Source organism: Bacillus rossius, chromosome 5 (genome assembly GCF_032445375.1).
Source record: "Bacillus rossius redtenbacheri isolate Brsri chromosome 5, Brsri_v3, whole genome shotgun sequence".
NCBI lineage: Eukaryota > Metazoa > Arthropoda > Insecta > Phasmatodea > Bacillidae > Bacillus > Bacillus rossius.
In genome coordinates, this window is record NC_086333.1 from 72,325,867 (window position 1) to 72,338,949 (window position 13,083).

At 38.2% G+C, this 13,083-nt stretch overlaps 1 protein-coding gene across 1 annotated transcript in view; it reads left to right on the plus strand.

Moving 5' to 3' along the window:
* Positions 1 to 10,633: 10,633 nt before the first annotated feature.
* The window catches only part of LOC134532298 (cyclic nucleotide-gated cation channel beta-1), a 56,702-nt gene continuing 54,252 nt past the window's right edge, over positions 10,634 to 13,083 (plus strand). The window contains exon 1 of the mRNA XM_063368716.1: positions 10,634 to 10,772. Coding sequence (XP_063224786.1) covers positions 10,634 to 10,772 — 139 coding nt within the window. The remainder of the gene's footprint in view (positions 10,773 to 13,083) is intronic.

Here is a 13,083-nt window from a genome sequence, read left to right on the forward strand (position 1 = left end):
AAATTATTACAAATGTTTCGAAAGTAAAGAAACGCACAGGAACCATAACAGGTTCAAATATTTCATCCAGCAATGTGATGAATTACTTTAGTTTTGAAATATGAATAAAAATTGAAAAGATTTAGCAAGTTCAGTCCATTGTTAAACTTTGATTGTGTGACAAGATTTAAGACATTTTTTCAGATTATCTCCCCTACATTATGTGATGGAGAAATTGAAAACCTCCAAAACTTCATAGTCATATACAGTTGAAGTCGAAAATTTTGTAGTGTGAAATTGCCAAATTTTCAACTGGACTAAGACTGGACTAAGATCATCTCTCTTCACTCCAGTTCAAAAATGTTTGAGATTATGTTCCACTCGGTATTCCTTCGGTCCAGATTGAAAGTTAGTTCTACGCGTGATCCTATTGGTTGTGACGTCTTGCCCGCCACTCGATCTGCCCAACTGTGTTCGAGTCCCTTCCCGCTGGTAAGGGAGGGGCTTGCTTCGACTCCCGCTGGGAGCAGCAAACCTCCACAGCTTCTCGCGTAGACAATCTACGCTTATCTCCGTGGATTCCTGCCATGCTGATCTGAACACTGTTCAAACCAACTTTTGAAATAAATTGCTGCAATACGTGAAGTGTTCCAAAACAATTCGCAAGCAACTACCTAAAAATAAATTGTTTTTGAATTCACAACTAAATATGTGCCGTTCCAAATTTACTCCAGAAACCAAAGTTTTATTTATTTCTATGGCGGCTCACCTAATACTCTTTTCCTGCCAATAGAAAAAAAAATTACCGAGAGGAGTTTTCCATAAGCAGAGTCATCTTCGGTGAAATTCAAATAACTTTTTTTTTAAATGTTCTTACAGTTAGTATGCTTTTTAATGTTTTAGTGCCAAAATATTTGTCAATAAAATTGCTCCTTTGAATATAATACTAACAAAAAACTTTTTTTTTTCAGTAACAGTTTTCCCGTTGTATAGATGTCTTACTGCGCCAAACTTTTCAATTTCTCTAGTTGGCATCTCTTACAAGCGAGGCTCTTCGAGTGACGGAACTAAAACAAAACAAAAAATATAAAAATCAGGAAAATAAGTAGGTTTGCGCGCGAAACCAACACGAACTGGCGATAATGCTCCTTTTCCGACCGCTTTCTCGTCTGGGCGATGCGTGGAAGTTAGAGGCAAGTTGTCCGGTTGTACTTATTGTCGAGTTGGTCCAACTTCCCGTTGCTTCAGACGTCTCCCCCCCCCCTCCCTTTTGACAACCCACTCACTTTTCCAATGCAGCTTCGAAACTACTGGGAAATCAGATACATATATCGCAACTCTTTCATTAGGAATATCGAAGTAATACTGTTGTCCATCTTTTCAGGCACGAATACTGTTCCAAACTGCCGAGCAAAAATACAGCTCCTTAATGACGACGGTTTTACTGATCCACAAATCTGGTTGTGTGCTTTTAATCTGTTAAAATATTTTTTAGCTTAAACTTCTGCTGACTATCTACTGGTGATGTCAATACAATATAAATTAAGGGGCTGTATTTTTAAATACATATCTAAATAAATTTTAGGATAGGTATGTTTTAGTTTATATTGATTTAGTTTATTTTAACAAAGCATGTTTTTAAATTTTTTTTAGAATTTTTAAGACTTACAATATTTTATAATAACATTTTTTAATTATTTTTTTTTATTTTCTATTAATAACGTTACTTTTAGTATCTAATATGTCATTAATTTAAATATTTTTCAAACTTGCCATTAATTTGTTTATTTAGTTAATATCGTACAGTATTCTATGAAGTTTGCTTTCCTTATTTTGGAATTTTTTTATTTAGGTTTAATTTGGTAATATACTTTTTTATTACCTTTCTTTACATTTCAAACACTTACGTTACGCTATATGTCCTAAAAACAAATCCTAAATAAAGTCATTTTCAGTCAATTAAATACATCAGTGCTCTTCTGTCACAGAAATAATCTGCAGTATTGCGATTGTTAGAATATGACAATTTCCAGTCAGATTTATTTCACTTTGAGCAATTTACAAATTATGGGTGAACAATCTCTAGATAAACCACTATAAATTGAATGAGATGCCTTGAAATCTTACAATTTTTTTCAAAGCAGCATACCAGGCAAAAAAGCCAACCAAAAATAAAAATTAGCTTATTTTTACGTTGCACTGATAGAACACAAAGAAAGCTTAATTTAAGTTATTCCTTAATCACATATTCACCGCTTCACATTTGGCTGGCTAAATCTATTTGGCGAAAGAAATAATTTGAAAAATATTTATTTCATTCACAAACCCTCTTTTGGTTCAAACAGAGGATTCCAAACTCGATGACATACGTTTTTTTTATATAACATCTTAGCTTTCAGTATCCGGAATTTGTTCATGGAACCGAAAAGTGTAACCACTGTGCTGCCATCAGTTGCGGATGGCGCGAAACGAAGTTCACAAAGCCTAAGGTAAACTTTATAATATATTAACTATTTAATGAATTTTAACCCAGATGGGCAGTATTGTAATAAAATTTCTTGTCGAAAATTAGGTCCAAAGCCAGGGATTAATATTTCTCAAGTATTTTTTTTTGTTTTCATTGAAGCTGTTTCATTATATAGTTTAACCTTTTGTTCTGCAAATTGAATGATTCGATAGTTGATGTAACTATTACGGCAACGAATTCTAGCAGCGGGTGCGAGAACTGCGTGTGATTCACATCAAGAAATGTAGTTTTAAAACACAATTATCATAATAAGTATAACACTTTTGGCATTATTCCAAATAATTCCACGTTAAAATTTTGTATCCGGGTTTCGTATTATACCTAAGTTATTTTCAACATGATAACACGTGAATTTTCGTGTTACCAAGGTCCCATGGCAAGTACTGAATGATTCACTTTTTTTTTTAAATTCAAAATATTTTTTTGTGGCCAAGATGGTGGTCATGATGTCACAGATCCAAAATGGCGGTAGAATTTTCGCTCCGCCTCCAGAATCCTGGCGTGGGATGTTTGTTTTTTTTAGTAAATATATGTTGTAAAACTGTGTGGCGAACCATAACTCGCAATAGCGCAACCGTGATGGATTCACAAGGGGGGGGGGGGGATAACGTTAAAATAACATACGCGACAAGAAGATGTAACAGGAAACCAACATGGCGTGTCTTGCGAAGTGCGGAGACCACACAGCTGCGATGCTCGCTCGCTCGGTCGCTCGCCTACGAACTCGCACGCCCGTGACAGCTGGATGATGGATTCGCCCGCGCCCACGGCGGGACGGAAAAGGGGGGGGGGGGGGGTTTGTGTCGGAAGGGGAAGGGGGAGGGATGCTTGTAAAGGACACAGCTGTACACGGCCCGTCCATTACCGTACACGCTCGGGGCGGAAAGAGACAGCACCGCTCTCGTAATTTGAGGGTAATATTTTTTTTTTTTTCTGGTTGCACAGCCTGTCCGTCGTCAACGGACAGAGGGATGAAAGACACGACCACACAACCCGAAGTTTACCGAAGTAAAAGTTTAGGTTATGTTCGCTCAGTTACTGAATAATATTTATTTTTTTTCCGGTTAGGTTAGGTTATCGTTACTAAAATTAAAAGTTGTTTAGGTTAGGTTAGCGTTATTTCAAATGTTCTATGACAGTTAAATATCAAAATCCTAGAAATATGATGGGAGTTTTTTTTTTCACGAGTTATCGGCAAACTTCTGAGAAATTCGGAACTGTTTGGGCGTGGCTCTCATCTCCGTCAAAACGCAAAAGCTAGGTTCCGGCGCGGGAAATTTTTTTTTTTCTCGAAAAAGCACGGGACTCGGGTCTGCTGCGGGCGATCGTTGCTAAAGCAAACGGCGATGTTGTTTGTTTTAACTTCGCGTGGATTTTTGAGTAATGATTTTAAAAGAGCGAATAAAAACATTTGCTTGTTATTACTGTTAGGTAAGGGCTATTACAGTACTTTTTTTTTATTACAGCAGCTTTTGGTTTTTTAATTTTCCGCTTAGCGGCACATTTTTTCCCACCGGATACTTGCTCAAGTCTATTTCAAGCCTGTATAAAATGACTCCGGAGATTATATTTTTAAGCGTTCTGGGGTAAACTGATCGTAGCCCCTGTAAATGGGGCCAGGTGACGTCCGCCATCTTGGATTTCTCCCTCTCCCTGCAGTCTGGTCTGTTAGGCGCCGGCGAGTGGCGGACATCTTGGATGACGTCACTTCCGGCAGCCATCTTGTTTATGTCTGCTGGAGACCGCCATCGTGATTTCATCCGATGTCGTCATAACCATCCTAAAGTACCTTAGTGTATGTATGTAAGGTCGAGTTTCAATTATCTACCAGTGTTGTTATGAAACTTATAGAAAAAAATCCACGAAGTCCACAACCATTTCCTTAAACTTTTATATGACAAGATATATGTTATTGTATATTAAATTAAACATCTCATCGTTGTGGATGCGATGGCTGTAGTAATATTAATTAAAAAACACTTAGTAAATTTAATTTATTTACTCCATTTAGGACCAGAAAATTTTCAGAGTCCTAACTCACAAGTAATATTCTCTTCCCATGTTTGCATGCTCGTGTTTTAAAAGCTGCATGGAAGTAGATTTTTTAATGTCTGCCATTTTACCATTCTCTAAGACATTTTTAAGTATCAGTACCTTGGGGGATATAGGTTATAAAAATTAAAAAAATAATAAGTAATATGTAGGTAAAATCATATTTATTAAATTAATAACATATTTTATACAACAAAAATTAATACCAAACAAAAACTATACATCAAAAACTGAAACCGATAGAATAGAAAATGAAACTGTACGGCAAAAAACTTAAACTTTACAGAAAAAACAGAAACTATACAACAAAAATGGAAAACTATACATCAAAAATCGAAAAAATACAGCAGAAAACCATATACAGTAAAATATTTACATGTCATCACCGACATACCCGTGGGGGACCATACATATGCCATCCTCACAGATTCGGCGCTTGTCATCCTCACACGTGATGGCCAGTTTATTGCTGTACTTGGTATAGAGCACATGCTGGTGTGAGCGAATAGCCCTAACGCCTGCCCTCCTTGTGTGGTGTTCTTGCAGGGCATCCAGGTAGTCACTGAATGTTATGTGGTTTTTGACCACACAGCGCTGGATGCCCTTGGCCTTTTTCTCGCTCTTACCACCGCACCTGTAGGCGTAGAGTTTGGCCCGTAGGCATACAAACTCCTCCATCACTTCTCCCCCATATTCATCTTTGAATTTGCCGACAACTTTTTTTTTTTTTGACGGGGGAGAAGCATTGGTGGTCGGGAGGGTAGCAGCTGGTGTCGAATTTGTCCATCAGTATAAGGTCAGCTCTTAGATAATGGTAGAAGTCTGCTGTGTGAATCTCATATACGAAACTGTCTGTGTCCATATACGCCAGATGAATGTTTTCCTGATATTTCGGTTTCATGGTGTCATAGTGGAAGTCATACATCAGTGGTTTTGAGGGGTCGAGTACTGCTAGTCCGGCATAGATCGGCTTGTCTAAAATGTTGGTTTCGTGATTAAGGTGAACGAGAGACAAGTTTGGCTCATACATCGTGCGGTCCTTGAAGGACGGACGACACACCAACTTCTTAAACCTCTTCTCGGAGCACACCAACTCCATTTTGAGCCTCCGCCTCTTGTTATCCATCAATTTTCCGAATGTCAAGTTCACAGCCAGCTTAAAGAACTCCTTCTCGAATTCATCAGCTGCTGCTTTACGCTTGTTGGTGTTCAGCTGAATGTATGGCTCCAACCATGCCGACTGCTCAAACTGGAGGACTCTATGTATTATTGCGACCTTTAGGCCATGCGACACTGCTTGCTGTAGGTTTTCGAGCCAAGTCCAAGTGCACCCATTAATGACCTAGGTGATTAGAGATTAGGGCGCGAGGCACTGCCTGCATCATGAACCATCACTCAAGAATGTCTGAGCCTGCCACAGCTGACCTGTTAATCACCGACTTCATGAGCACAACAGGGCCACACAATGGCTCGATCCCTAAGCCTGTTACAACAGGCCCATTAGTCCTCGACTTCGTGGCGCCAAGCTGCGTGCGGGGAACAGACAGCTAAATACTCATTATAGATATGTAAGGAAATAAAAAGGTGTGATTCATTTAATACATTTATTAAAAGTAAGAACACATTACAAAACTATAACACTAAAAATTTATTCTACATTTATTATCTCCGACATTCTTTTTAAAATCTTTTGCATTTCATTGCGTACAATCAGGTGAACATCTGTAGTAAGCAGTTGGTTCGAAGAAAGTACTTGTAGTTTTCAAATTGTTTTTAGCAGGCTTGCGAGGATTCTTTTCTTTATGGTACACTTTTCACGCGTTGGAAATTTGTTCTTTCATGGTTTTAATACCAATTTCACTCGCAGTAATGGATTTTGTTGCAGGATTGTAGAACTGTATGGTTGCACACTCGGGTGAATGAAGAGGTAGTCTTTCTTGATTCTTAGCGAACTCAATTACTTGATCGATAGAACTCGGTAGTACAGTTTCTTCCCTCATGTAATAAACAGGACATTGTCCTTATATTTGAGAGCTAACAATATTTTGACAATGCTCGTATGAAGTCAAGTCATCGGAAACCAAAGTATTAAATAGTCCGTCACATGTTTCCGAGTAGCTTTTTAAATCACTGCCACTCCAATAAGAGTAGCTTACCAGGGATAAAGCTTGTTTCACACTAACGTACGGATTAGCAGGATGAAACGTCTGCATGCTGAGGCTTCCAAACCCGTACTGATCAGTTTTTTTACATATACTACTGATCAGTTTTAACATATAACCGGTTAAAACCTGTCTGTATGACTCATCGTTTAAAAATATATGCAAACAGTCAGCGAATGCTTTCGCAGAAACCATGGTATTGGTGATGATAGTTACAATCACAATTCATTTCTGTAGAACTTGTTCCGGTATTAGGGTCTCTAGCTTCATTACTTGAAGAATTAATATTTAACACAGGACATATTGAAGAATCACAAGTTTAAGTTTCAAATATTTTTATAATACATTTTAGATTTAGAACATAGACATGCATGTGTGAAACTAATTATGAGACTTGAGTAAAAACATTAGTTGCTCACGAAACATTTTGAGTAAATAATTTTATACCTAGAAGCCCACATTAAATCCATGAACCAAAGTGATAAATTATCAAACCAACCCACAACACCATTAAATTAATCTGTACGTTAGCATATTGCAGCCTTCCACCATCTTTGAATTCAATCTAATATTGGAATCACTTAAATACCACCAATGTAAAAATACAAGTAGAAAAAGTTCAAGTATGGAGGTTATCTCATCCATACTACATGTTCTAGTTTCCTACACAAAAAGAAGTAAACAATGTCTCAGCCTGTCCCCCCAACCCATTTGAATCGCCCCATGATGCTGCCACCTTCAACTTTACACCAATACTGTTTTCTCTGAAAAATGATAAAATATTAGGTTTTATCACCAGCCTCATAGTGATTATCCTCATCATCTTCTCAGCTATCATCTTGATCAACATACTCATCCAGATTATTATAATATTTCGTAATCTTTTGCGTCGAAGCTTCTTCTTTGCCTTGAAGCATCCATTATAAGTGTTCACCAGTGTTCAAAGTTCGAAGGCTCTAGTAGAAATGAGCTGAAACATATCCCCACTTTTCACACTAATGATACTTCCATCATTTTCTGTCTTCCTTAAACCTTCAGCATCCTTAATTTCAAATTCTCTGTCGAGATCATACGAGCTGTTAACATTCATGGCAAGGAATAATATTCATCAGTGAGCATAGCTTTACAAGTCTTGCAATGTCTTTTTAAGCTCTCTCTTAGAGCAAAATATCTATCACACCGATCACAACTTATCTTATGTAGTTGGTTTTTGACATGATCATTCTTTCTCAAAGTAAAACCCCTGTCACAATAACTACACCAGTTACGTTTTCATGACGTTAATAGCACCGAACCAGAATCCATATTAGTTTCTACGACAAATGTCAGAAGCAACCGGAAAGTTCCAACGCAAATATTAAACTTAAATAGAACATTAAAATAAACTATCAGCGAGAGCTAATTCCAAATTTTAATTAATACATAGTTAAGTAGTTCCGCTTCTCACCAACATATTTTGCAACATGCTGATTTGAAGTACTTAATTATTTATTTCTAATGAAGTAAACCTTAGACAAAGTACATAATATTAGTTAAGAAAATATAAATGTTACCCCCATATGACTACAAATGTAATCAATTCGGCAGCAAATGTAACCAATTTTCTCCATCTGTCTACAAATGTAACCCTGTAGCCTATGTATTCCGATCTTCAACCCACTTCGTTTCAGAGTATGATGGGTGTATTCATACTGTTTATAAAGCTATGTTATTATGTAGCATGCAGGATGTATACTTGGTGTTCGCAAGAGAAGTAAGGATTCAATAGGTCTCAAGGGAAAGAAAATCAAATTTGTGTTGTCCTCGTAACAAGCTACCATTTCTTATATGTAACAAGATTGTCGATTTTAATCATTTCCTGGAAGCGCACTCTGTCGTGTAATTCTCGGAACCGGCTGGATCTAATTGGCTCGAAGCATGCAAGAAGTTATGAAAAAAAAACGGTTTTGCTGTTACGTGACGTCAACGAACAAAAACATGACACACAGAGTGATTCTTGAGGTGCTGCCGCCACCAACACTAACATTTGAAGCGAAGTACGTCATATAAATGGACGGTGTTTTGTAAAAACGGGCCAACCCACAAATTTTGTAGAACTGAGTATGTTGAGCTCAAAGTTGAGCACAGAATGGCCGGTTATGTGGCAGTGGGTTGTAAGTTCGCCCGCTATATGGCACAGTAACATGTAATGTCAGTTAAATAATTATGCTTAATGTATTGTAAATTTACTTACACAGCTGTATCAGAAACTCACTTTTATTTTACTTTTACTGGTTAAGGACGTATTTTCCGTTAAATATCATTGTTTTATTTTTACTTTTAACACGGTTAAACTTGTTAAATATTTGAATGGCATAACTTCAAAAAGATTACAATTATATAGTCATAATTTATGCATAATTATCTGACAAATTTTAATTTTTCTGACCGGTAAATGGAATAAATAACTGAAAATTTTTGTGTTTTAAGGCAATGCTTGTGGCTACTGCGCAGCTTGGTTTAAAATTCCTCCAGAAAAATCACTTTAGTTTTATTTAGTTTTTAAAAGTCATAAAAACTCTGAAAATTTAAAATGCTATGTGAAATTAAATACGTTTTCTGGAAGAAACTAAACCATATCCATAGCATCTAGTAAATTGACTCTAAACATAAAAAGTTACAGTTTTATATTCCGTTTCATTCTCCTTATCGACACTGAAAGGGGAAAAAACGTTAAAAATTTAATCTTGGCAGTTATTCATGTACAGCGTATGGCTGTACATTGTTTTCATATTGTGAAATTTCAACCAATCAAAAAAGTCGGCAAGTCTAACCTTTGTGGAACATAAATAATAAATAATTACCTGGAACGGGACATGCACCCTTAACTTACCCTTAACTTATTTTTGCATAAAGCCGTCCAAATATGACTTCCATCCCAAAATTAATTTAATGAGTTATTATAAACATTATAAAAATAACGAATACTATAACAACCCGTTCAAAATTAATTACAGTAATGTGTCATCATACCGCATCGTTAAAAGTTGTGTAACAAGCATTCAAAAGATGTTCATAAATATGTTTCCTTTTACTTCCACACACTAGCAAAAATACTGCTTACGTACCGCACGAGTTGCTTCTACAGTGGCTGTCTTTGATTACTGCAGCGGCATTGGTAAACAACGTCCTATGTCCATCCGAGAAATTTTACAATTGGTCGAATTCCTCTGCTAGTACTTGTCGTGGGACACACATTCATACGAATACAGTCTGCTCGAATTCGTGTAAGGAATAAGTCCTGCGATTGGCGGTAACTACTCCCGAAACCACGTTGAGTAAATAAAAAAAATGTACTGTCAGCGTTTTTTTTGAAGTTATACTTCTAATGCGACTTCCAACAAGGTTGCGTTAAACGTTTAACGCTCCTGGGGAGGGGGAATAGAAAGAGACAGAGCGAGAGTGAATGCGTGGCACTCGAACGCATGCGCGTAGTAAACCTGTTACAGGCCAGCGCGAGCGTTAGCAACGAGTAGCGTCCAATATTCCAACGAACTAAGTAGAGAGTAAGAAAAAAATAATGATCCTGACAGTTTGTAGTGTCGCCATATTTGTTCCAATTTCCAATACCCTTTTTTGTATATTACAATTTAAATTGCAGAAAAAAAATAATGTTTCATAGACACATAAATAGTGAGTGTGTGTCATTTCTCTATGTCCACGAGGTCTCGCCGCGTCAATTTTCTCCTTGGGGCGAACCCGTCCGCTTATAGTTAAATAAACAGCTTTTATCGTTGAATGATTTCATGATTTATTTTTTTGCATGCAATTAGAAACTATTTTTTAATGATGCCAAAGAAGTAGGTATAACTTCTCACGCGCGTACCTAAGTACACGCACCCATTTTTTTTTAAATATTTTGACAGTGTTTGAAATGAAGGGGGTGGCCCCGTCCGCTGCATTTTGCCCCACAGCCCCGAGACACCTCTGCCCGCAGGGGGTTCAAGCGGCCTTCCTGGAGTCCAGGACGGACGTCCAATCAGGCGTCGCGACGTCGGGCGCCACTCTCCGGAGTACGCGGGTCATTAGCTCGCATCATTACTCCCCCTCACCACCCTTCCGACCCTTGCTACACTCCAGAGATGCTCCAGGCATCTCGCGGCTGCTCCATCGACCCCTCACGCCCCTCGCAGCACCACCTGGTGGCGCCGGGCACCGGGAGATAGCGCACTACCTGCACCCCTCCTTCGCTCATAATGAACCCTGCCCAACCCCTTCCCTCTTCTTCCCCCTCCTTCCAGAAACTTCTTCCCGGTCTTTATCCGCAGCGCCTTCTATTCCACCGCGCGGGCTTGTCCCCTGCATTATTCAACGAGGGGGCGTCCCTCCCCCCCCCCCCCCCCCCCCTCCCCAAAACTCACTCCTTTTCATCTTCCGACGGGAAGGTTTCGCGGGTGATAAACCTGGACGGGGTGCAAAGGGGGGTTGAACTGGGGAGTAAGTGGCGATGCGCGGCATAACGTCGGGCTTCCCGCGCGCGGGAAACATCCGAATAATTTCCTCGGGAAACATCGCGCCGCCAACGTGGATTTTGGATTTTGCATTTAAAAAAAAAAACAGATCTAGTTTTGAATCTTGTCAACTGCCAGGTTCAAGACAAAAAAAAAAAGAACAAAGCAACATCATCATGGAATATTGGCGTCTTGTCAACAACAACCGGGCCAGTTTGGGAAGGGGGGGGGGAATTCGGGATTCGAACCCGTTTCCTTCTTAATGAGAGTTCTGTCACTTAAAGCCGGAGTCACAATGCCATGACGGACACGACACGATAAATCAGATTGTACGTCCACCACGACAGAGTTAACAGCGTAGGGTCACAACACCATGACAACATACACGACGAACACTAAAATGGCTGTCGGAAAATCGTCCCATGCCAAATGCAGTGCAGAATGCGCTAAAAAAAACAGTGTACTTAGGCCCTATAGCAATCTTTTATTTCCTTATGATAGCTGAAGTGCATAAATATAAAACATTCAGTCGTATCTTTCACAAAGTGAGATTAAGTTTATATTAGATACAAGGAAACAAATCTATAGATATGTTGGTAAGGGACAGAAAATAATTCAGCTGTTAGTTATGCTAAAAATTGAAAATAAACTTAGTAAACTGTTGAAGGCACTCTACAAATGTGAAAGTGTACTCAAACGTAAAACTAAATTCCTATTATTAGCATGAAGATTTTCCAATCACGTAATCATTTTTGAAGTTTAGTTTTTTAAGGTTTTCCGTTTTGCTTTCCGTCGTGCGGCACGACACGACGACATTATAAACAGAATCTACTTCTTGCGGGCCGTCGGGGCGCGTATTTCGTCGTGTTGACGTCACGGTGAGCTTATATGTCACTGGATACTGAGCGTGTCAGGCCTGTCGTGTCGTGTCGTGTCGAGGCATTGTGACTCATGCTTAATCTTAGTCTCGCACACCATGCCAATTTTTTTTGACGTGACAACGTCTAATAAATCGATGAACGCCGGCTGCACGCACGAAAAAGTGTCCCGTTACGCACATTGTCCCATTACGCTGTGTCCCGTTACGCTAATTGTACGCTTGCGCCGCATCTATCTCTCTTCCACTCGATTGGAACAACCGTCGATTTGACTTTTTCGAGGCACATTAAACTTGAAACACTCCCATTCGTTTCCTACTTTTCCTATCATCGTCCTATCCTTAACAGAATAACACAGATTGGAAGAAGTTAAATAGCAAACATGTATTAAAGTTATACTTAAAATAATCTCTTCGTTAAAGTAATAAACATGTTTGAATTAATGAGTGCAAATAAAAGTAAATTTATCAATTAAATTGTAGATTTAATTTCACTTCTTCTTTGTATCCATACAAAATAGTGATAATACAATAAAAATGATTCAATTTTATTCATAAAAGTATGCAATCATTTCATCAATGTTTTGTTATGACGTCACGTTAAAATATCGTCCGTAAAACGACTTTACAGACAACCAATTTTTATACTTAGAATTTTTCATTTATTTAAGGACTAAAGGGTCATCAGATATAAAAAATAAGTGTTCAAACTATATATTTTAGAATATTCCCGGGGAAGACAAACCATCATCCCCCCACCCTCTGTATAGCCGTTGTTTTTTTCAATTTCTATCTGTCAAGTTTCATCGTTGAGTTATTCTGTTTGCCTTTGTGCACCGTAAATTTACTTTGTAAATGAAACAGAAATATTAATGTAAATTTACATATTTGTTAATTTGTACATTTACATGAAAATAACTGTATCACTACAATATAGTATTACCATTTATGCTTCGTGTTGCCCCAGTAGCTACCTCCAATATTAAGTTATTTGCA